The sequence below is a fragment of the Mytilus edulis genome, chromosome 9 (assembly GCF_963676685.1).
Source record: "Mytilus edulis chromosome 9, xbMytEdul2.2, whole genome shotgun sequence".
Classification (NCBI taxonomy): Eukaryota; Metazoa; Mollusca; class Bivalvia; order Mytilida; family Mytilidae; genus Mytilus; species Mytilus edulis.
The window spans coordinates 79425967-79450842 of record NC_092352.1 but is presented as its reverse complement, the minus strand read 5'-3'; the positions used below and the strand labels follow the sequence as shown (position 1 = coordinate 79450842).

The following is a 24876-nucleotide window of genomic DNA, read 5'->3' as shown; positions in this document are numbered from 1 at the left end:
AAAAATAAAAGAAACTGACAATGGCTAAAATCGATGAAAAGACAAAAAAGTTCACAAAACTTGATTAAAAAAGACCATTATATAACTATAAAAGAAAGTTGATTAAATCAAACATGTGACAAAGATTTGTTGTGTATTGCAGCCTTTTGGAGGAGTAAGTGATTTAACCATGTTCTCCCTAACCAATAAAAGCAATCTTAGGTTTTAACATTGATCACAAACTGTTTTATTGAATTCTTTCACAATTTCCCAGAATGCATTTTAATAAACATGCTTCATCCTTTTACCAAATGCACTGAAAATCTGTTTTACACTGCTTTGTCTATTTCATTAAAAAAAATATGCATCCTGGAAAAAACAGTTATCAGTAATTATGAGACAAGTTGCTAAATCTGGCAATTTTTAGACCAGTTTTACCTTCTTATACCGATGCACTTAATACCTAACACAACCCTAACCTTATTCTCCGATTTTTATATCTTTTTTTTTTTATCTACATTAATGTATTTAATATAAAAAAAAAATGAATTGTGTAACTTCCAATGTTTGATATTCTATGACTTATCTCCCTTTTAATTGGCATGTGTCTGCACCATAAAGTCAACATTCAGTTGCATAAGAATATTAAATGTTTATGGTGATTCATGAGAAATCTTTTTAAGTCATTAAAAATGATAAAATTATACTTGGTTATTTCTATTTTTATCTTGGACTAAAAGATGATTTATTCATGGGCTCAGTTTTTATTCAGTATTAGTTTTCCACTAAAACTTTGTTATTTAAAAAATTTAAAAGTATTGAACATGAAATTCAGATGAATAAATACTGCTACATATAGATATAATAAATCTTTGTTTCATTATTGTAACCATTTAAATTATCAGTTTGCATGTCTATCACAAATTAATAAACTGTACCAGGAATAATTAGCCATTATTCATTTAAAATCATAACCGTTTGGATAAAATTTTGATATATTTGTCTTAGATTAACAAAGTTCAATTCTTTCCTATGCATAGTACACCCATTGTTTATTTTAAAATTGAACAAATATCAAACAATCTCAGATGGAGTTAAAGGATATATACTTGTAATGTTAAAACTTGTCCAATTTCAATGTTTTCCTTGCACCGACTTAAATGGCCAAGAAAAAGTCCTACTCCAAGGTGAGTTTTAAACGATTTTCTCTTTAAAAATTTGCTCAGATTAAATAGAAATTAACAAGATAATTGAAATTAAAAAAAAAATCAACATGAAATAGAACTATTAACATAGCAGTTGAATTCTTATTTCAAACTGTTTTCTTCAAGGGCTACTGTGGATTCATTTATTTTTTTGTGGTTTCTAATTTATGTTGATTAGGGAAAAATTGCAATTTATGGATATTTGCTTAGATGTTTTGTTGAGGTCTGCATATTACAAGCCTAAAGGAAATTTGTACTTTGTAAAACTGTTTATTCTGTGATTCAACTATCCCCATGAAAGCCATGTTAAATAAGTATCCCATAAATAATATTGCATCCACAATACTTTAAAAACTCATCACTGATAAGTAGCATTAATTTTTTTATCTAGATATCTAGTTGGTCATGGTTTTATCTTTCTATACTTCTATGAATATAATTTAACAATCTTTTTTTTTTTTTGCTTTATCTAGATAGATTTATTAACAGTAACTTTCTAAGATTCTAAATTCTCCGATATATTCTAAGGGTGGGAACCTTCGGTTTTTAGGAAATTTTTGTTAAAATCATAGACTGTTTTGACAAAATTAAGACTCAAACTGGATGTAAATAGCTGCAATTAATTGTGTGTTTTTTTTTATGATGAATCCAGTTGTACCATTGAGTGTAATATATGATTTTGTTCTTTTGTAGTGGTGATGGAAGAACAATAAAGATATTTATGTCACAGAACAATGATACGTCACCATCCAGAGATACCCCCGCTGGTCTGTTACCTTCCCCGAGTGCACCAGCTCAACTCAGAAACATGAATGGATACCAGTCTTCTCATCGTGGATCTAAAATACTAGTCTGTAAGTTGAATGAGTTAATTTGAAACTTGAGCAGAAAACTATTTTTGAATCGTCATCACACTTTGTTTAAAAATATGATCTTGTTGGTTTAATATGAAATCTGAGATGTATACAGGCTTGTTTAATAATTGATATTAATCTGGATTAAATAACGTTAAAATATCAATTAAACATAATCGTTTGAAGAATGCAATGTATGTTTAGGAGAACAAAGCCGAATTATTTGGCCAAAACTATTAAGTTGACTGACTCATTGTAAGATTGTTTGTTTTTCATCAAAAGTTTAAGAAGAATTATTAAAAATTTAATTGAATTAAGTCAGTTATAAATAATGGCCAAATTGGAGCTGGTTTTATCAAAATTTTGTAATCACTTTCTAAATGAGATCTATGGAGGTGAGTAGCCTGTTTGAAATAAGTTGTGAGAATTCACAGTATATATAGAGAATGGTGGTTTTATTTTAAAAAATAAAAATTTGGGGATGATATATTTGTGTACTCTCTATGGTAGAGATACAAGATGTGTTTGGGGTTTCAAGGGAAACAATTTTTTCAAGAGATATATAAGTAAAAAAGATATAGAGATAATAGAATCACTACCCTGTCTTGCTTCCATTACTGGTACACTCTTTGCAGTAGAGAAAGAAACCACTTTAATATAATAAAGAGGAAGTGTGATATGACCCCTGTTTTGACCCCTTAGATATGAAAACCAAAAAGTACTATAACATCATTTTATGTTCACAAGATACAACTTTGTCAGCTTAGTTTTGAAATTTCTGAAATAGTGTCTTTCATATATATATGCTTGAGAACTAATTGGAAGCCTGTTGACAGTTTTTGATTATGTTGATATGGGGCCATCCTCTTTGTAAACATTTTTTTTTAAAATTAAGTACAAGTTAATGAACTTGAGTTTTATGTCATATGTGACAGCACTAAAATAAATGTTTGAATTAATAATGATAATCTATAATTAAAGTAATCAATTTAGGTGCACTAAATGTAATAAAAAGATTCATATGTATTATTTTCAAATATCATTGTACTAAATTCACCTAAATTAATGAATAATTAACAAGTTATACATTTTCAACTTGATATCAATGCAGCATTACATTTTCAACTTGATATCAATGCAGCATGATTTGTGACTCGAGATTCAAAAGTGCATTGAATTTATGGTAGATAATAATAGATTATGGTTGATCATCTCAACGACATTGAGTTTCTTGCTTGAGCCGGTACAGCGAAAGCGAGAAAAGCAATTGAGTTGAGATGACCAATGATAATCTATTTATCGCTATTTTACCTATGAAGATGATGTCAATTTCATTAGCAACGCCACGTGCCTCCTTAGTTTCTAGCAATAATTTTCATCTCAAGCGAGTAGCATAGTATAAAAAATTATCACAAAAAAAGATCAAAGGAAAAATGCACAAAATAGTGATAATGATGTTTATACATTAGACAACTCAATTGAGTGTAAAGTCCAAAGGTCATTAGCTATAGTCACATTTATAAAGGAAACGTCTTATAGAAAAAGGGAAAGTTAACAAAGGATTTTTAGCTCACCTGTCCCGAAGGGACAAGTGAGCTTATGCCATCACTTGGCGTCCGTCGTCTGTCGTCTGTCGTCCGTCGTCTGTCGTCGTAAACTATTTCAAGAATCTTCTCCTCTGAAACTACTGGGCCAAATACTTTCAAACTTTAACTGAATGTTCCTTAGGGTATCTAATTTATAAATTGTATCCGAAGTTATGATCTATCAACAAACATGGTCGCCATTGCTAAAAATAGAACATAGGGGTTAAATGCAGTTTTTGGCTTATAACTCAAAAACCAAAGCATTTAGAGCAAATCTGATAAGGGGTAATATTGTTTATCAGGTCAAGATCTATCTGCCCTGAAATTTTCAGATAAATCAGACAACCGGTTGTTGGGTTGCTGCCCCTGAATTGGTAATTTTAAGGAAATTTTGCTGTTTTTGGTTATTATCTTGAATATTATTATAGATAGAGATAAACTGTAAACAGAAATAATGTTCAACAAAGTAAGATTTACAAATAAGTCAACATGACGGAAATGGTCAGTTGACCCCTTTAGGAGTTATTGCCCTTTATAGTCAATTTTTAACCATTTTTCGTAAATCTTAGTAATCTTTTACAAAAATCTTCTCCTCTGAAACTACTGGGCAAAATACTTCCAAACTTTAACTGAATGTTCCTTAGGGTATCTTGTTTGTAAATTGTATCCGAAGTTATGATCTATCAACAAACATGGTCGCCATTGCTAAAAATAGAACATAGGGGTCAAATGCAGTTTTTGGCTTATAACTCAAAAACCAAAGCATTTAGAGCAAATCTGACCGGGGTTATATTGTTTATCAGGTCAAGATCTATCTGCCCTGAAATTTTCAGATGAATCAGACAACCTGTTGTTGGGTTGCTGCCCCTGAATTGATAATTTTAAGGAAATTTTGCTGTTTTTGTTTATTATCTTGAATATAATTATAGATAGAAATAAACTGTAAACAGCAATAATGTTCAGCAAAGTAAGATCTTCAATTAAGTCAATTTGACCAAAATTGTCAATTGACCCCTTAAGGAGTTATAGCCCTTTAAAGACTTTTTTTCACAATTTGTTCATCATGTTGACTTACTTTAAAAAATCTTCTCCTTTGAAACTGCTGTATCAATTTCAGCCAAACTTAGGCTAAATAAGTTTCAGAGTATCTAGTATAAATTTTATATTTTATTTCCTTGTATGTCAAGAAACATAGCTACTATGGCTAAAATAGAACATAGGAGTTATTTTTTTTTTTTTGGCTTTTGAAGAAAATAGGACGATCCAAAAAACATTTAAATAAATTGATAAGCCAAAATAATCATTGATGAGAGATTTAACCAAAAGGTGAGCGATTCAGGCTCTTGAGAGCCTCTTGTTTTTATTGTAGAAGTGTCTCGTCTTTTCTGGAGATACAGTTTTTATGAATTCTCATGTTTGTGGCGTTTGCAGATTGTAAAACAAAATCAATGCCTATTAAAAAATAATGCATTTTTAAAAAACCATGATATGAAATTATTTCCATGTGTAAATTAAAATAGAGAATTCAGAAATGGGGAGAGTTATTAGAGGAAGCAAACTCATTTGTATGTCAATATATCAGGATAACTTTTGTATGCCTTTAAACATCTATTGCTCATCAACTTGCTTTTACCTAATGTATAGACATTCTTACACAAAATGGCTTGGTTTGTAATTTTGTTGCATTTTTTCTCATGTGATATAAAAATAACAAAATGTGGTATGATTACAAACAAGACACCTCCACGAGATACCAACTATGTACAAGGTTAGAAACTTGTTTTGGTTTAGAGGCTTTGTTTTTGCTTTTGAAAGAAATGTTTAGTCACAAAATTGAACTTTTGACGTTGGTTTGCACGTAAACTTGTTTGTTGTTTCTAATATTTTGAATTCAGTTTTGATTTCAAAATCGTAGAATACATTTAATATTCTGACATGCTGAATGCACATACAGCATAGTTAATACAGATATCTATTACGCTGTTTTCATAGAAGTATGTATGACAACAACGTTCATAACATCGAAATACAAATAATAAACAAAATAATATAGCGTTGCTAAAACTATTTTATAATGATTAAATCGTTTAGTTCAGTGTACAAGCTAAAATATGGCTAATTGTTACGTCATTGAAAATACAACTCTGTTGTAAGTGACTCCATTTGTAAAATTGACTTCACGTTATTAATTAATTATTTACAACGGTATCATCATGCAATTATTATGGTTTATTCATCTATTTTAAAGTGCACAAAGTACACCAAACACACTGGTCGTTTACCTTTTTGCGTTAAAAAAATTATCTGAGGTGACTTAACCATTAGAAACAGTTGTTTATCACAATAATTTTAATTATTTATTAAATAAATATGTCGCTATAAGGGTGGGACAGTATTTAAATAAAGGATTTCATACATCTGCATCATACTGATAAAAGTAACAAATGTTTCAAGATAAACTCATTTTACGTTATTTGTGCAAGATTTTACTGAAACTAGCAGGTGAGTTGAGAGCAATATTAGAGTGAGGTATACTATTAAACCAATCTTGTATATTTGGGTATATTCACAACTCTCAATGATAGAATAAAATTGATGGCTTTGGAAATTATTTGTGAAGAATACCCATTTAAGTATTTACTTCCATTCAGTTATCTAAAAGAGAACTTACGGTTTTGCGCCTGACCAAAAAAAGATTTATGGTTGAAAATCATTAATAGTTTTATTAGTTAAAAATTTATCCAAACAATTGCCTCTCAGTAATTCCTTCATTTCTGCTCTAAAACTGCATCTGCAGATTATTTAACATTAATAGTGAAGATTGCTATTTTACCACTGAAGGATATCAGAACATGTACATGAGACATTAGATGGATATCAGAATATGTGTATACATGAGATATTGAGATTATTCTTGAACATGTGCATTTGACTAGAAAATGATTTTTGAACAAGTGTATAAGATATTGAAAGGATATTGGAACATGTAAGGATCCCTCTTTTAGTGATTTAGTCCTAACTATATTTCATATCTGTATAATTTTTTTCAGCAGCAAAGAAAAGAGGGTCTACAAGCAGTGATACGGACATTCTGTCTCCACATAAGATGTATGAGAGACGGAGGTCTGATAGAGGGAAACTATCTGGAGATGCTTCATGTAAGTTTTATTGTTTTTGTATATGTTTCTATGCAATCTCTTTAATGATTTCTCATACTGAATAAACATCATTTTACTCAGGAGTACCTAACTGGAATTAAGGTCAAGTTGCAATGTGACCCCATGTTAGAGTTCTTAATGGCATACATAAAAAGGAAAAAGTGCCTCTGAAATTAAAATCTGACCTCACCCTGTTGGCCTTAAACACTTGGACTTTTCCCTTTAATGGGGGTGTAAGCTTGGTGCTGGGTTTTTTTTTGGGAAAGGGGGGGGGGGGTAGGCTGTTGCTAGTAACCTCAATTTGTTTGTCAAGTAAATGATAAAGAGTTCATCAAGGAATACAACATTTTTAGTAGATTTTATTTAGTCCAGAATAATTTTACAGATTTATTTTGTTGTTTGGTTTGCTTTCTTATTGTCCTATACCATATATTCCCTCTTATTTAATTTCTCACTTAATCATTAACTTTCCAAGTTGCATCATACTGTGATTAATTTTATAGTATTTTGTAATTTTATCCCTTAATTAGTTCACTAAGATGTTTCATTGTTAGATATCGATCGTGTTATATATTTAGTCACGTAAAACATGAATAAAACCATATAATTATTTAAAAAATCAATAATAACACGTACAAGCCAATCAGATTGATTCTGGTAAATTTAAATATTATCAGCATGTTGAGATGACTAAGCTTTGTAAGGAACAAAAGACAGATTTTCCGCCCAAAGGTGTTTTATACGTGTAAAGGTAAAAAATTGTCAAATTTAACAATAATTAATTGGCTTCACATAGATTATTATGATTAATGTGGTGTATGTTTTGTGATATTATTTGATTATAGATAATATTTTTATATTCTAAAAAATCATAAAAGTATACTTGTCAGAGGTGTTCAGACTAGCTTTTGTACGGGAAGTCAAGATAACACACTGAATGGTCTGGTTGGAAGCTAGCTCTCGTGAAATTGTCTGTTGTTTTGTATTGCTAGCTATGTACATTGAGCACATTTTAGATATCTTTTAATCATCAATAATCATGCTCATGAAAATCAATTGTTTAAAAACATGCTGATCGCTAGTTGCAAATACTCTTCTCTTTTCAAGATTCTTTGATATCTTTTAGACCTTTTAGAGGACAAGTTTTTTTTTCCATGACCTTGACTACCCATGAAGGTCTTGCAAAGTTGGAAGCTTAATGAGCATTTCTTTTGATAGCCTGTGTGTTACTTCTTTTAAATTCACAACACAAAGCAAACTGAATAAATTTAATACACGATTTTAAATTGAGATGAAGTGGAAATGCATTATGTAATTATCATGCACCTGGAAACACGATTTGAAATGACACGACAGGTAAATTGTAATGGATGATATGTATTGTAAGTAGATTTTGTTCAACAGATTATTAGATTGAATACTTTGTCCATTACAGCTTTGTTTGAAGTGGTAGAACAACAAGACATAGACTCTGTCAAGGCTATACTGGAAAGTCATACTGTTAATGTTAATAGGTAGGTCTACTTTAATTAAATGCTTGCTCATATTCCATGTATTCATGCTTTTTTATATTCCCCATCTTTAAATGCTTTTCCATATTTCCTAAAAAAATCTGTTTAAAAAAATCCATAACCAATTTGACTGTTGGTCTAATAGTAATCATGGTATATTTTAATATAGAAATTTTTTTAACATACTTATTGAGCTTTTTCAATAATATTTGGTTTTTAGGGAGGGGGCATTCAATTTGTAAAAATCTGTCCTTAAAGAAGATTAGGAACAATATATGTCTTTTTTTCTCATTTATATATATATATATATATATAGTACAGTGAAATATTGTCAATATGATTCAAAACTTTAACTTGTGCATTACATGATTTTATCAACATATAAGAAAATTCAATTGTAAAACATATAAGAAAATTCAATTGTAAATATCTTCTTATTTATATTATAATAACTAGAACACACCCGTGATATCACGGGTACGTGACTGAATTATAGTATATAACTATGCGCAAGCCTTATTTTAGTATTAGTATTGTCATCTGATAAAGTCATGCCGATTATAAGATACACAGTTTTTCTCTGCTTTCAAGTCTTTCTGTTTGAACCCGTCGAACTGAAACAATAATATTAATTATTTGGAAAACAAAAGGTCATGGAATGGAGTATTTTTTAATCAACAGCATTGTCCTATATAAGTTATAAATACAGTTGAATTCTTTGCTTCGCTGTTTTACGTCATGCCCACTAACAAATTGAAAACTGTACCTATACGCCTTATTTTTAGTCCAGATTTTTAGCATTCGTATTGTTATCTTAGAAAGTCTTACTAATTAAAATACTACAATAGGTAACAATTTGACAATTTAGTAGTGTCAACCCTGTGGTTATGACCCGTGTATATAGCATATTAATCCTGAAAACAACGTTTGGTGGTGCGCCTGTCAGATGCGGAACGTACAGATAAGGTAATAGGTAACAGGTGAATATACTATTGGTATCGGTAGCGGACTCGACCCGGAACTTCTTAATTATTGGCAATATTAATTACATGGAAAACAAAAGGGCCTGGAGTGGTGTAATTTTTAACCTACACCTTTGTACTATATTAGTTATATATAAAGTTGAATTCTGTGATTCGTCGTTTTTACGTGATGACGGCTAACAAATTGGACCTCGTAATTTTAGTATTATAGATGTGTGGTAAATATGTAATAGTTATCTCCCTTTAGATATGTCCCAATGTATAAATTTAATCCTGTGATTTTGTTTTCTAGTTTGAACAGTGAGAGATTAACTCCTCTTGATGTAGCAGTGATGACCAATAATATTCCAATGGCTAAATTACTGCTGAGTTATGGTGCAAGAGAAAGTCCTATGTGTAAGTTTACTTTCTTCTTTGTTCATTCAATAAGCCTAGTCAGTCCTGGTCTTTTCCTTATGGTTGATTGGGTATACTTCTATACAAAAGTTTTTGAAGTTTGAAATCAAGCTTTCCCTTATTGAAATGTTTCATATTTTTCAATTCTTCCAACAATTCTTTGTGCTGTTATTTCTAGTGTTTGAAAATCAAAGATAAACTTTCATTTCATAATTTAGATCAATTTTGGAATGCCTTGAGTTTTACATTACAAGCCATTCAAACAGAATATTTAAGAGTAAAGGAATCTGCCAAAAATGAGAATTTTTGTGGTCATTAGCTAGTTATGATGTGAAATAACTTTGTAATATTTTGTTTGTTTCTTTGAATTATCTCATACCACAAACATTGAACAATCATCCGGATAAACAAACACTCCTTTACGCAGCAAAACAAAACACTTTAAATCATGTTTTAATTTAAGAATGAAGACATTCTTAATAATTAAGTGAAGAAAATTACAAATTCTTAGTAATTAACTGGAGAGTTTTGTACCCAATTAAACTTAAATGCCCATTTGTCAGTAGGAAATATATGATGCATATTTCTTAGATCACTTACAACATGCCTTACACTATAACTTTTGGATTAGTTAGTCAAAAATGTCTGTGATCTTCATAGATTAAAAGAAAATATTACAAAAAGTGTATTTATATTCTTAGATCTTTGTAGGTTATTCCTCCTAAGATATATTTTGTTGTCAAATTTGGTCATTACTTGCTTCTATCATTCAAATTTCATGGGAAAATTTGCAGAGCTTTTAGGAAGTTTTAACCTTAAGCAGTAAGTCTTCTCTTGAAACTTATTAATGTCATTTTAGACATCTAAATGTATTTTATGATAATTGCAATATGATTTATCTTTATTGAGTAGAAAGTCTTGTTAACTTCTAATTTATTGAACAGAATATCATAAAATATACTTTTTAACAAAAAGCACTTGAGAATATGATAGTGTTGCGTTTTCATCAATTATTTTATCTTAAGTTGCTGAGGTTAATAAATTAAACTAATACAAAAAAGTTTGTTATGATAAAAAGATCGGAAATTTTGTATACATGTCCAAAATTCATGGTCAACTTATGAAAGCCCAGGGCTAAAGTATATTTCAAATCACTTTTACGTTATATCACTGTTATACATATGAAATATATTTACGATTAGGTATATATTTATTACACCCCCTTTGGCAAGTAATAATTCTTTTCAAATTTATATGTCCTTTATTTAGTTTCCAATTGAAGGAATATGTTGTATACATGTTAAATAACAAAGAGAATTTGGCAATTCTGTTATAACTATAATGCTATTAAGTTAATGTGTATTTGTAAGTGAATGGCTTGTTTCTTTGTATCAAATGCAAAATTAGTTGGTTACGATTTAAAAAGGTGTAAAGATTTGAATTAGTTTCACAAAAATTTGGTATTGGAAAAGGATTTATTAATTTAACTACTGATACTGTTCAGATGATATGAGTGTAGAAGCTGAACTCTGAGTGGAAACAAAAAAGTGTCTTAGATACTGTTGGATTCATTTCTATTCCTGATACCTGGTACCAATACATTTATATTTCTGATACCTGGTACCAATACATTTATATTCCTGATACCTCGTACCAATATTTGTGGATTGAGGAACAATTGTAATATTGTGGATACTTAGTGTTGTGGTTTAAATTAATTCTGTACTGAAATGCTAGTGGAAATTTTGCCTTGGTTAACCACAAAAACATTAATCCACAGTAATTTTGGATGTTCAGATATACCAACTTATTGTTAAGGAAGAGGAATAGCGCTGGGTTAATACTTCTGAAAACTTCAGCCTTTCAAACAAGTGTTTTATTGAATGCCTTGTACAATTGTTATACATATACTGACAAAGTAAGCAAAGATATCTTTAATTAATAGAAAACTTTTCCTATTTGTTATTATAGTTTTGAGGATAGACAGTAGATCAGCCAAGTTAGATGAACTGGTAATGGATGCAGAGAAACGGGTGGTAGATTTATCAGCAGCCATTCTCAATGCTTCAGCCAGCAGTGGATCTCTCTCAACTACGCAACAAAAGGTGAGTTGTCTTCTCTTGTCTGAAATAAATCTCAGAAATATTTACTCAGAAGTTTGTAGTAAAGGTAAAAGCTTCAGACATTTAGTAAAATTTAATTTGAAGTTTGATGCTTTTATGTAGAACTTCTTTATTTGTCTAAAATAAGATACCAAGGGGAGATAACTGAAAATATCTTCCACTTTTTATTCAAATATGATGAAAAATTGATATATTGTTGGTGATTAGCACCACTGCTGTTTTATCAGTTTTTATTTGAGGAGGAAGCCAGAGTACCTTCAGAGGGTTAAGAAATGGAACTGATAGTTTTAGTGTTATAATTTGGTTAAGATGTTACTTGTATTGTAATATTCTGTTGTCATACAACATCTGCCTTTATCCACAGAAAGTCTTCACCTTTATTTTATCCAATGACAACAATTTTCTGTATTGACAGAAAGTCTTCATCCTATGTATTGACACATTCCTAGGATGATGGTACTACTATGCTCAAAACCTACTAAGGTCATGGGTTCAATGTGTAGTAGGTCAAAATTATACCTTTAATTAAATAAGCTTAACAACTGTTACCTTAGATATGAAAAAAGACTATTTATATTTCATAATAATAATTTAGATTCTATCAAATGTTTATTGTGATGATCAGCATGGAACACCTTGTTAAAATAACATTATTGTCAAAGCATATTATTTCATCAAAATGTTTTAATTTTCTCCTTTTAAATGTCTGTTTGGTTCAGTCCACAGTAGGTCCTTCAAAAACGACCAGATGTTTATACTGTTCAATATAAAACTATAGCTTGATTCAAATTGGATTTTGCAAATAAAATTTATCAACTTTTTAAAGCAGTATTTTCTTTTTAAATTTTTGTTTAAATTCTCACTTTGCTGTTCAAGTTATACTGATCAATTGTGAGATTTTGACATTTTGCATATTTAGTTGAAGTGATTATGTAAGTTTTTACATAATTGATATATTATGATTTTACATGTCAATCAAATGACATGAATGGATATGCAATGTTATTATTATTTGCATAATTTACCTGTAATAAGTCTGAAAACGGATACCTGTCAATCAACAAGTTATAAGCCATTAATGAAGTAATGTGATCATTAATTAAAATTCCTTTTGTTTAATTAGGTCAATTGGTAAGATATTATAATTAAATGTACTTTTACAAGTGTCAATTGTAGATATTGCATGAAAGTGTAATTGGAAAGATTATTTCAATTTTATTCCAATTTTATCACCAAGTTTGGCTTACATAATGTAGCAGTTTTTTGTTTTAATTATATTGATTATCATTTTTAAACTAATATTAAAACTTTTTGTTCTTCAGAAAGGTATGTCATATTTTTACTGGCTTAAGCTAAAACTTCTTTTGAGTTAATGGGGAACTAAAAGGATAAGTAATATGTTAGTAAAGTTCTAAATACAATTTAAACAATAATTCTGTTATTAAATAAGTGGAAGGTGAAAAGATTTATAATGCATAATACATTTACAATGACTTGTAACAAAAATACATAGTTCATATTTATGTAATATTGGTGTTTCGATCTGAATGTAAAATATACTGTTTTAAAATAGCTGATAATATTTCTTTACTTTGGGTAATTAAAGTTTTAATCTTTTAGATAAGCTATTTTGATGGTATCACTTAGTATTAAGGGATAGATGTCTTAAACTGTCACCAAAGCCCACTTTCTTGATAACTTTATATTATGTGTAAACAATAATGTTTTGATGTGTGGAAAACCATGTTTGAAATCAACACATGAAAACAATAGAAAAACTGTTCTTTAATTCTTTTGTTTATGTTGTTAATCCATTGAATAATCAAAGATAAAAATACTATATGTACGACACCTTTAATCATAGATAATCTTTTCACAAAATATTTTCGTGCCATGTGGACCGTTGGTGTTAGAATGACTAAGATTTATTATAACACAGAAGACGATCAACTTTGCTTGGATTTTTATATATTCCATAATTGGTAAAGTTACTGTTTTTTTATGCACTTTAAGATGTCAAAAGTGGCTTATTTAGTTTTAAAATGCATTTAATTACTGAATCCATGTGCATTATGTTGATTAATGCGATTTGGTGTTAGTTGTACAAACAAAAGTCTTTCCTATGTAAAGAAGTTGCATAAAACTGTTATCTGTAAAATTTCCCCATTTGTATTGTTCAGTTGAATCATGTACCTATAAATGGAGGAAATCGTGTAGCGTTTACAGATAATGGGAGTTAATTTAACTTTGAGTAATCCCCATATAAAAATTCAATTTAAAAAATCTTTCTGCACGTTTTTTAAATTCGAAGTTTTACTAAAGATAAAAGATGATAAATTAGGCTGCAATGAACTGTCAATTTATTTATTGGCTCACAGTGATAAAGGCCTTTTTTGCACTTATGCAATGTGAAGTAAATATCAATCGTTCAATTGTATTAATTGAAGGTCAGAAACTCCAATATAACATAGTAAACCCTTGTATTTCCCAATAAAAAAGATCAATTGAATCTGAATTATTAGGTCATCTATAGTTGCTTTTATATTTTGTACAGTTTTGTTCATGTCTAATTGAAAAATAATGTTTTGTCTATGTGGACATGTTGTACGAGGAAGAGATGCATTCCTTAAACTTTGTTTACAAAAACAAAATCGTTAGATCATAGAAGTTATTTACTTAAAATGATCTAGTTTGTCAATGGTCTATTGATGAAGATGTTGAAATATAGTGACATTCACTTCAGGATGGAAGCACAACAACATTGGGTAATAAAAATATTTTTTCAACAATTTTTTTCAATGATTTCTTGATTTTAATAACTTAACAAATCAATTATTTATTTTTTTATATTTTTAGGAGAATGAGAAGCAGTTAAGTCACTGGGAGTTCAGACACAAGTTATTAAAAAGAATGAAAGCTGGATACGATCATGCAAGTAAGTCAAAGTAAAAAGTAGATTTTCAAAGGTTCAAGTTATTCTTGGCATGAAAAAAATGTTTGGATTCCAGGGTATAATTTGTGCTTTGCTACTTTGTCTACATAAAGCTTATCAGTGAATAAAAATAGTCATATGTGATTGCACTAGTAAAAATCGTAGATTTGAACATATTAAGTATTGAGACTGGTACGATTTGTCAGTAATGTATGGTCATGATAATTAGATTTGACCAGTCAAGTCCCACAGGTCTTGTTCATTTCAAGGCTTATTATTTAGGGATAAGCATGGTACTTATAAAGATATAAAACATCTTGAATAGTACTAAAATGTTCTTGATGGGTCTCTTAAATCTCAAGTGTACTTATGGACATTTTATAATTTTAACAACAGGGGTCTTAATGTATGGAGTAATTGATGATTGACAATGGTGCTTAAAAAAGACTAAATTATATCATTAATATTGATTATATGTCAAATTTTAAATCCATTTGAATTTCGAATAAAGTTTGAAACTTTGAAGGATAAGACCTTCATTTTGGGTAAAAGAATTACGTGTGCAAATATTTGATCATTTACTTGTGGTAAATACTTTACAATAAAAAGTGGTCTCCTTGTATAAGAGAGTAAATTATCATTATAAATATTGGATTTATTTTTCAAATGTAGATAGAATTTTGAAATTTGAATTCAACTGCTCTTGTTCTTCATTTGGATTAAAGTAATTTTGCTTTTTCATTCAAACAGTATTCTTACAGAATCAAATTCCATTCTCATTTTGAGGTTACTTAAGTTTCATATTACAAATTTGTACGGCAAAGGAAAAAGATTGAAAAAAATACAACATTCATTTGCCATCTAACAAAAAAAAGTTGATAAATAATAAATGATGAATTAAAAGAAAGGACAAGTACAGAGAAGGGGATTTTTACCCTCTTTACATAAACTTTTCTTATCTGTATCTACAAAAGACACCTTACTAAACAAACAGAAACAACAAGGAGCTTTTTTGTTACTTATCAAATCACAATTGTTAAAAGATTTTGCAAGTAACTGGGAGAGGACAATATACCATAAATCTCTTGCTTTATTTATCTTTATACAAACGAGCCCACTTTACCTCTGTTTACTTTCTAAGGTAGAGATTATTTAGGTACATGTTTCTATCAATGCATTTGGATAAAATTTTAAAATGTCATTTATTGACTCAATTCGTAAGTAAAATAATTTTGGAGTTTTGTAAACCAAATAATATTTTTTAAAAGGTAATTTTTTTTACTATCTGTTTGTAAATGCAATTAACAAGATTTTACAAAAATTATTGCAGCATCTTAAAATTGAAAACAATAAATAAGATTGAATATAGTTATAACCCAAAGAAATAGATTTGTATACAGATTTTCTTTGTTTATAGCATTATAGAACTGTGCATTTTGTTATTTTCAGGAATGCCTGACCCTCCAAGTTATGTGAGTTTGACAGTTGCCAGTAGTTCGTCTTTACTTGTTCGATTTGACGAGCCTCTTAATCATAATGGTGCAGTTGTTACTAAATATAAAGGTATCTAGAATTTAGTCAAAAGTCTAATTTTTTTTCAGATAATTCTTTTTTCTTCGTTAAATAAAGAGAAACATGTTTGAAAAATTTGAAATTAATAAAATTTATGACTAATTAAAGTGTATTAAGTCTGGTACCTCTATTAGTCACATCAGTAAAAATAATATATTGTACAGTAGTATTACACTGAAACTTGAAAGCTTTATTATGTAAATTGTTAAATGACATCTTGGTTTTACTTAGTGGTATTTTTTTCTATATGATTACATCTAACACCATTTTACAATAATATTTTATGATATTTGATGTACTCATCAGATGAAACGTGTATTTAGAATTTTAAAATAAATTGTCCTATTTATATTGTTTGTCCTAGTCATTGATTTGTCATTAGATTAGCGTTCATAAATATTATCTGTGCTCTATTGAGAGTACTGGTTGCCATTATTTTTTTTTTATAACATTGACTTCCTACAGGAGTAAAGTCAACCAGTCATTGCATTAATCTGATTCTGTTTACAGTTGAATGGAGTTGTTTTGAAGACTTTATGCCATTAGCTGGAGAGAGCATTGTGGAGAATATGAGACAGTTAGAGTATGAGATTGAAGGTCTAGCTAAGGGTAACAGATACTATGTTCGAGTGGCAGCATGGAATATGAAGGGATACAGTCCATATTCTTCAGCAAAACCTTCATATGCTGTACCATCAAGTAAGTTGTGTGAAATTCAATATCAATTGATATGAAATTATGCCTATATCTTTTTAGAGCCAGTTTTAAAGTAATTTGTTTTTTCACCAACTGATAGTCCTGTCTTTTTTTTTTTAAATGACATTTATTGTCTCAGTGTTAAGCCAAATATGTTCTTACTTCATTAGGCAAGTAGATCTGTAATACTTGTAACTCATATAAATTGTGTCAAGAGATGTTACTTCTGTGATGTTACGTAGTCACTGGTCACTTACTTGTGTGAGATATTGCTCCAGTTATGTTACAAAGTCACCTGTGTCTTTCTGACACAATTGAAAAGACATCTGTTAAAGAAAAAAGAATTTGATTATCAAGGATGTCATTAGAAGGTTGCTTTTAGAAATATACTGATGACATATATAAAAGTAAAATAAACAATAGAATACAACAGATTGTGTATATTATTGTAAAATAAATAAATTTGGTGTAATTACTGTCTTCTGATTGGTTAAAAGAATTAGCTTTATTTTCAATGTTATCAATTTTTATGGCGACATGCCCACTCTAACGTTGTGTATTCATACGCAAACATCTGTGTACGTTGTTTTTTGTATTGATATACATCTTTGAGCCTTATTTTTGATAGAAATTTATTTATAATGAATGGCAATAATTTATTTTGAATTTATTGAACCATAAAATTAATTTTTGACTCTTTACATTTAACATAATCCGCTTCGCGGATTATTCAATGTGAAGAGTCAAAAATTAATTTTATGGTTCAATAAATTCAAAATAAATAACAGCCATTCATTAAATTAATGTGAAATTGTGACAATGAAAAAAACAAACAACAAATTTGTCCTTCTTAGGTACATATTGACAAAAAAATGTGAAATGAAAAAAAATTAAGTTCGAATAAAACTATGTCAACATGTTGAAGGTTAAGAGAAATAATATCATGTTTTCATCTGCAGGTTGGAGAGATGTAGATGGGAATGCAATGTCTCGAACAGAAGGAAAAAATAAATTAATGGACGAATTATTCTCCCAAGTGAAACATTTGAGGCCTCCAGATGCATCAGAACTAAAAGGTATTGTTAAGTTATTTTAATAGGATATTTGTTATTACAATAACTAGTAATAAACACAGTCATTATCCATTAGTTCAAAAAATAAGATCAGATTTCAAGGTTGTGTACCTTTAATGTTATTGGAAATTATTACTCTGAGGCTTGATTATTTAATTTAATATTGTACTGAATCCAAATTATAATTTAATGGGAGACAACTCTATTTCAGAAAATACTGGTGGTGATTCCCCTCAACAAAGAAAGAGAAAAAGTATTAAAAATCTGTTTACCTCAGCTCCAAAGTTTTATAAAACATTAAAACGGTAAGTTTTTATAGCAAGAAGATTATTTGAAATTTTACAAATCGACTTTACATATACCAGTATTTTTTGTTGATTTATGCAATTGAATATATTTTGTTTATTCATGGCAAATTTACATTATAAAAGTTTTATTGCCAATGAAGATTCCAAGTGTCAGGCAATTGTGGCTTAAGCAATCAATTCATGACCAGAAAATTTTAACTATATGCACATAAATAAAATCCAATGGAACAGTGCATTTATAGCTGTTCTTCATCTGAAACTCACTAATTTTCAATTTTTTATCTATTTTATACATACAGTAAGGAGTTTGTATTTTATTTTTCTTAAAATGTAAATAAATTGAGAGTTTGATATACAGCATCACAGAACATTGCACAAAACCAGACATAAGAGCCGTTTTTAATGTGACACAAGTGATAATTTGCTTTACTTATTTAAATTTTAGTGGAGTTTATTTAGCTTGCCTATTATACAATGGTGACAAAGTTCTGGTGACGGGAGATGACCAGTTACCCATAGTAGAGGTGGATGAGAATTTCTCAGGACCAAGTGTCTACAATGATTTTCATTGGCTGATGAAGGTGAGTAGAATTATGTAAATAATTAAGTATTAAACACAACAACAAAAGAATTATAAGATTAACACTGATAGTTGTTACCCAATATGTGGGTCTGATAATTCCAAACCAAATTCTGAAGTTCATTATTCTCAACCATCTAAATTATGCACACAAATTTTAAACTTTACATACATATTCTTGCTTTTTGACATGGTGTCCATTTCTAATAACTTTTGCCAAAAAACTTTGGATGAGGAAAAGAGAAGTAGTTTCAACACAATGAGGACAAACAAGAAAAAAAAGTAGCAGAGTAATGTTATAACCTGCGTAAAGCAGTCCTAAATTGGCAGAGTTTTCGACAAAAACAGAAAGAATATTAAGTTTATAAGAATAAATAGTTTAAATATATGCTATGAATATTTTTTTGTTTAGTAATTTTTTCATGAATTGATATTGTAGGTATCCTGTACCTGGGAGGATGTCAAGTCGTTACGACAAGATATGGATAAAAATACTAGTGCTGGAACCATGCATTTTAGGAGTAAACTTTTACAGGCTGTTTCTATTATGCAGGTTAGTAGTGAAACAAATAGGAGATTATTCTTAGTACATAAAATGATTCCTCAATATACTTTTGGTAAAGTGGAGAAAAATGAGAATGACATTTTGTATGATTTAAGTTTTCTTTGGAAACAAACCAATATTGTTTTTCATGTAAAGGAATAAATTTACTGTGTAATAGTATTAATAATACTATTCAAATGTTGTCAAATGTTATAAAATTTAGGGAAAATGAATACAATGAATTGTTTCACCCAAGCTAAAGATTTGATAAATTATACAGAATTTCAATTATTTGTTTATTTTTTCCAATCTGCTAATCATATTCATTTAACTCTTTCTAGCTTACATGTTGATTATTTAATTTCTTCTTACACTCTATAGAACAAATTTATATGAATTGTTCTCTTTTTATTTCAGAGCTCTTTAGGTGTACAAGATATAGGTCAGTTTCATTTTAAACCATTGAAGGACCCCAATGGATGTATAATACTAACTACGGTGTGCAATATTAAAGATCCAAAGACTGTCATCCTGGGGTCAGGGAGGTGGATCAGCTTTGCCAAATTATTACGGAGATCCTCGGCAGCATTACAAGAATTACAAGATTCTCCTGACGTTTTACACTCGTCTATAGGTGTAAGTATTCTTTACTAAAGAATCAAAAGGCCTGTATTGTTTGGATTTTATTATATATCAGATTGTTTTTGTCTTGAGTTTTTGTTCATGCTTTGGGTGTCAGAAGAGTCAAATAAGTCTTCACAAATAAAAATTTACAATTATATGTACACACCAAACATGAATTTTCATCAAATGTTTTAGTGATTTCTTAAAGCAAGAATCATATGATGGGGAATGACTTATAAATGACAACTTAATACAAAAAATTAAACAGGCTAAAAAGTTTTGCAATAAAAAAAAAAAGAAAAGTGAAGGAAAAAAATTTCAATTTTAGAATATAAAATTATTTTACGATTTAAATGGAGGAAGATAATTCATTTCTGTCTTATTTTTCAGGAGATGATTTTGTACCACCAAGTCAGCACTATCCCTCTAGCCAAAGGACTGTACATATGTTACCTGAAGTTACAAGTAGCTGTTGATCTCATACAAGTCCTTGTACCTAAAAAAGCACCAAATGTTCTTCCTTATGTCAAAGTCAGAGACTGTCCTAATGTTTCAAGGTATATTATTAAATGATTGTTCATACATAGTTTAGAAACTGCAAGCTTCATATTTTAGTACTTGTATCTCCTCTTATTTAAACAAAAAAAATCATTTTGAAATTGTGACTATTGAAATGTTTAACTTTAAAGAACTTTTTTAATTTTGAACAGTTATGAATGAATGAATTTTTCATATCATCTCTTATACCATCTTGATCTCCCTATTTTCCAGAGAAGAATGGGAATGGCTACAAACAATCAATGCAGATCAGCATGTGGCGCCACCTACAAGTACTCAAGAACAGTTTCGCAATCAAATAAACCATTCTACAAATAAGCTGTTTAGCATGTTAGGTAAGTAAATTTAATCAAATACTAAGTATTTATTGTGTTTCACAGATGTTAGTTTTTTATTTCAGAAATTTAATTCAATATCATTTTGGAAAAGTTGATATTGTTTATTTTTGTTTAAAAATTATGTAATGGCTAAAACTTAAAACCTTTAAAAAAATAAATAAAGATGTATTTAAAAATTAAAAAATCAGGGGGAAATAATATATTTAATGTTGGGTTTTTTTCTTTATTTTCCAGAAGTATCAGAGAACATGGCTGGCAGTCATCGATTATATGATCTTGAAGTGATGGAGTTTAGTAATGATGTTACATTCCTGTTGGTGCTGCCCCCTGTTGAGGATGTCTGTATTGTACCAGGTCAACGTGACCAACTTACAGAGAAAAGAGATTTTATGTTGCTTCCAGTTCAAGTTTTTGAAATGAGTAAGTTAAGGGAGACAACTTATAGTTTTAGATAATGATTAAAAAGTAGGAAATTATAATTTTGCAATTTAGAAAATGTTTCTTTCCTATATAAAGCAGCTAAAAGAGTGCAAAGCAAATATTACTTCAATGATTCACCATAAATGTAAATGTAAAAAGGTAAAAATTTCAATATTTGTATGAAAACACATATATTAATTTCTTTCTTTCTTTTCTTCAACAGTTCATATGTGTACGTACAGATCTGATTTGATTGGTCGATATGCAAGGTTATCAGCTGTATTGGAAATGGATGTTAGTCTTGCACAGCAAGCACAACGTGAGGTATGTAACATTTCTGGAAGATTCTGCTATGAATTCACTTAGAAATTTTGTACTTTACATCTAAATACACATTAAACACAAATAAAGTCCTCAGCTTTACAGAATTATATCTGTAAAATTTGTTATACAGAAATGTATAAAGAGATACATAAAAGACATGGCTTACTATATAGTAAAGGTTAAGCTAATTGTTGAAGGCTGTACAATCATCTATAGTTTCTTACATCCACATCATTTAGTCTCATTGGCAATCATTACACATTTCCTAATTTTTATCTTAAACGAATTTTTTTTCCATAAGACATAATCAAATAAAATACATGTGAGTGGTGTAATGAGATTTTTTTGTGTATCAAATATTCAAATTGTTGAATTTCTATGTATGATTTGCAAAAAAACAAATTCTGACTAAATTTTATATTTTAGGCATTTTCTGATGAAGAAGTGAATGGAACCAGAGATAGAGTTGACAGATTAAACAGTTTACAGCAATCTTTAGATCGTTCCTGGAAAGGTACACGTTGGATCATGGATTTAATTACATTTGCAAGAGACAAGTCATCACGAGGGGGCATACCGTGCAGTATGTTAGACAATTCCTCTAATGACGCATTCTCACCAAAGATTAACGATGACAATGTGTTCGACAATAATAACTCTCATCCAAGTTGTGGATCGGCAGGTTGTGACTCGAATGAGATCAGTGTTGGTAAAGACAATCGAAAAATTGCTAAATTTTACGACCCAAATGAAGAAGTGTCGAAAAATAACGGGCATGTGCAAAAGGAATCCTCACATTCATCGTCGGGGATTTTACAAGTATATGTGGCGTACGAAACAGGACTATCAAAAGGAACACGAGTGAGACTTCATGTGACGGAAAAAACTACAGCACGAGAAGTTGTGACGCTTGTTGTGAAACAATTAAATAAAGCAGTGACTTCTAAAGGTAAATGTGGTCCTATTTATGGGGAGGACGAACTTGATAAATTCTGTCTGGTGGCTGTGATAGGTGCTAGAGAAAGGATACTGAGAGACGATTATCATCCATTACAATTACAAAATCCATGGACTAAAGGAAAATTATATGTCAGAATGAAACGCAATTTATTAGCTGCCATTCAACAGGGTCATGCAACAGAAGTATAGCATGATGGCATTATCTCTTTCATATTTAAAAGGTTATCATTTGTTCAGTGCTTTCATATTTCCATATCATTTATACTATACAAGTGTGATAAATCGGTGATAGAACTTTTCTTTTTTTTTTTATACGAATGATGACTTTATATACTGGTACTTATGTACCTAATTGACTGTGATGCAGTATTTTGTAAGTTGATGGTTGTAATTTGTTGAGTTTAATGAATTTAATTAGTGCAGAACAAGGAATTTGATCATGTTGATGTAGGAGAAAATGTATTTGTTATTGTGTATTGCAACTTTATTTATTTTGGTAAATGTTATTAAGAGTCAATATTTATTAAAGGAAACAAAATACTCATTTTATTGTGAGGGAATTTCTTCATTATTTATATCATAATTGATTCATAGTATGATTAGGGAAATAATTTCTTCAAAAACGATAGTAATTTTTTTTTATTTGAAATTTCTGAAATCAAAGACGGTTATAATGTTTAATTTGAAATTCAGAATTCGAAAACTATCATAATCTTAATTTGAAAGTGAAAATTTAAGAATATTTTATGTTACACATTTCAATGTACTGTACATCATTTCGTTCACATACATTTTTTTTGCTTAATTACTCATAAAAACCTAGTCAAGCCATATTATAAGTAGACTTTAACCAATGTCTAATAACTAGTCAAGTCACTTTAAACAAATGACGTTGATTCCATCCACATTATTTAATTTTCATCTTTTTGTTGGTATCCATTAATTAATGTTTTCTCGATCATCTTGGGATATGACGTGCAATCAAAATACTGTGAAATTATGCAAAATCTGAATTAGTACCATTGGCATTGAATGTGATCAAGCAAACAACATGTAACTTTCTGATAAAAGTCTGTTACTTATTTTTATAAGTTTTGTATCTTATTTGAGTTACCTAGTTAATCACTTTTAAAAAATGAAGAAAACATTTTGTAAATCAGTTTTCAAAGAATTTGGACAGAGATGGACACTCCACTGGCCCATGTAGTTTTTTGTCTGAATATCTCAAAATGAAAAATGTTCCAACAGATTTAGGCATGCATACACATAGTATCTAATGAATATTCATGATTTCACAGTATCACTAATTTTCTTCCATAATGAATTGTTTAATGAATTGTTTTGATTTATATGTAGAAAGCTTTTTATGCTAGGTACATGTATTAAGAAAACAGGTTTTACAATATATTTTCACACAGAGCAGTTCTTTGAAATAAGATCTTTGTTTCTTTACTGTTGAATTTTTGTCTATAAGCTATTCCATTGAGTCTTTCTAAAATTCTGAAGAACTGATGATTTTTTTTTTTAATATTTTGATATTTTTATACACAGAATTGGTGAATCAAACTGATAACAAAGAAGGGGGATTTACATTTATCTAATGAAAAGTAAAGTGTGAAGAAAAAGATTTGAAAACTTTAATGTCCTTCAGTGTAACTTTGATTACTTAATTCCTTAAAAGAATAACATTGCACCAAAAAATATCTATCTTGATTTATAACCAAAGTATCATTAAGACCAAATGTCTGTGATTTGCCAAAGTAAACAAGTTTTTTCCCATGCAACATACATTTGTACATGTATTTTTGTACATTAGCCAGCTATTTATGAGTTGTAATGACTTTGAATTGTTAACAGTTAAATAAAACTATGAAATCAATGTGTGTGTGTTATTATGTTTCTCAGATCAGAATTATTTGTATTTGTACTTCTTGATCCTGGGAAGGAGGTATCCTCTTTTAAGCAATTCTAAGATGTGCTAATTTTTCCTAACAAGCCAGGCTTAAGTACTGATTTGACACATTTATATTTTTATAGAACTTGAGACTATGTGGCTAAGGATGCCTGCAATAGAGCAATGTTCAGATCTTAACCTTGATTGCACAACATAGGTATTGCTTTCTGGTAATGTTGTGAACAATTTGAAATAAGC

General features: G+C 29.3%; 1 protein-coding gene across 17 annotated transcripts in view; it reads left to right on the top strand.

Annotated features, from left to right (window-relative positions):
* LOC139489139 (ankyrin repeat and fibronectin type-III domain-containing protein 1-like) overlaps positions 1 to 24603 on the top strand; it is a 178194-nt gene extending 153591 nt beyond the window's left edge. For 10 of the 17 annotated variants that reach the window (XM_071275280.1, XM_071275276.1, XM_071275281.1 and 7 more), the window contains 18 exons: positions 1878 to 2038; positions 6675 to 6782; positions 8218 to 8296; positions 9569 to 9672; positions 11644 to 11777; positions 14652 to 14730; positions 16177 to 16290; positions 16810 to 16998; positions 17955 to 18071; positions 18280 to 18373; positions 18822 to 18957; positions 19396 to 19509; positions 19918 to 20136; positions 20515 to 20681; positions 20896 to 21017; positions 21255 to 21440; positions 21664 to 21764; positions 22191 to 24603. In XM_071275280.1, the coding sequence (XP_071131381.1) occupies positions 1878 to 2038; positions 6675 to 6782; positions 8218 to 8296; positions 9569 to 9672; positions 11644 to 11777; positions 14652 to 14730; positions 16177 to 16290; positions 16810 to 16998; positions 17955 to 18071; positions 18280 to 18373; positions 18822 to 18957; positions 19396 to 19509; positions 19918 to 20136; positions 20515 to 20681; positions 20896 to 21017; positions 21255 to 21440; positions 21664 to 21764; positions 22191 to 22913 (2947 nt within the window). In that variant the 3' untranslated portion in view covers positions 22914 to 24603. The remainder of the gene's footprint in view (positions 1 to 1877; positions 2039 to 6674; positions 6783 to 8217; positions 8297 to 9568; positions 9673 to 11643; positions 11778 to 14651; positions 14731 to 16176; positions 16291 to 16809; positions 16999 to 17954; positions 18072 to 18279; positions 18374 to 18821; positions 18958 to 19395; positions 19510 to 19917; positions 20137 to 20514; positions 20682 to 20895; positions 21018 to 21254; positions 21441 to 21663; positions 21765 to 22190) is intronic. The other 7 variants (XM_071275284.1, XM_071275278.1, XM_071275283.1 and 4 more) reach the window with 1 other exon arrangement.
* Positions 24604 to 24876: the final 273 nt, after the last annotated feature.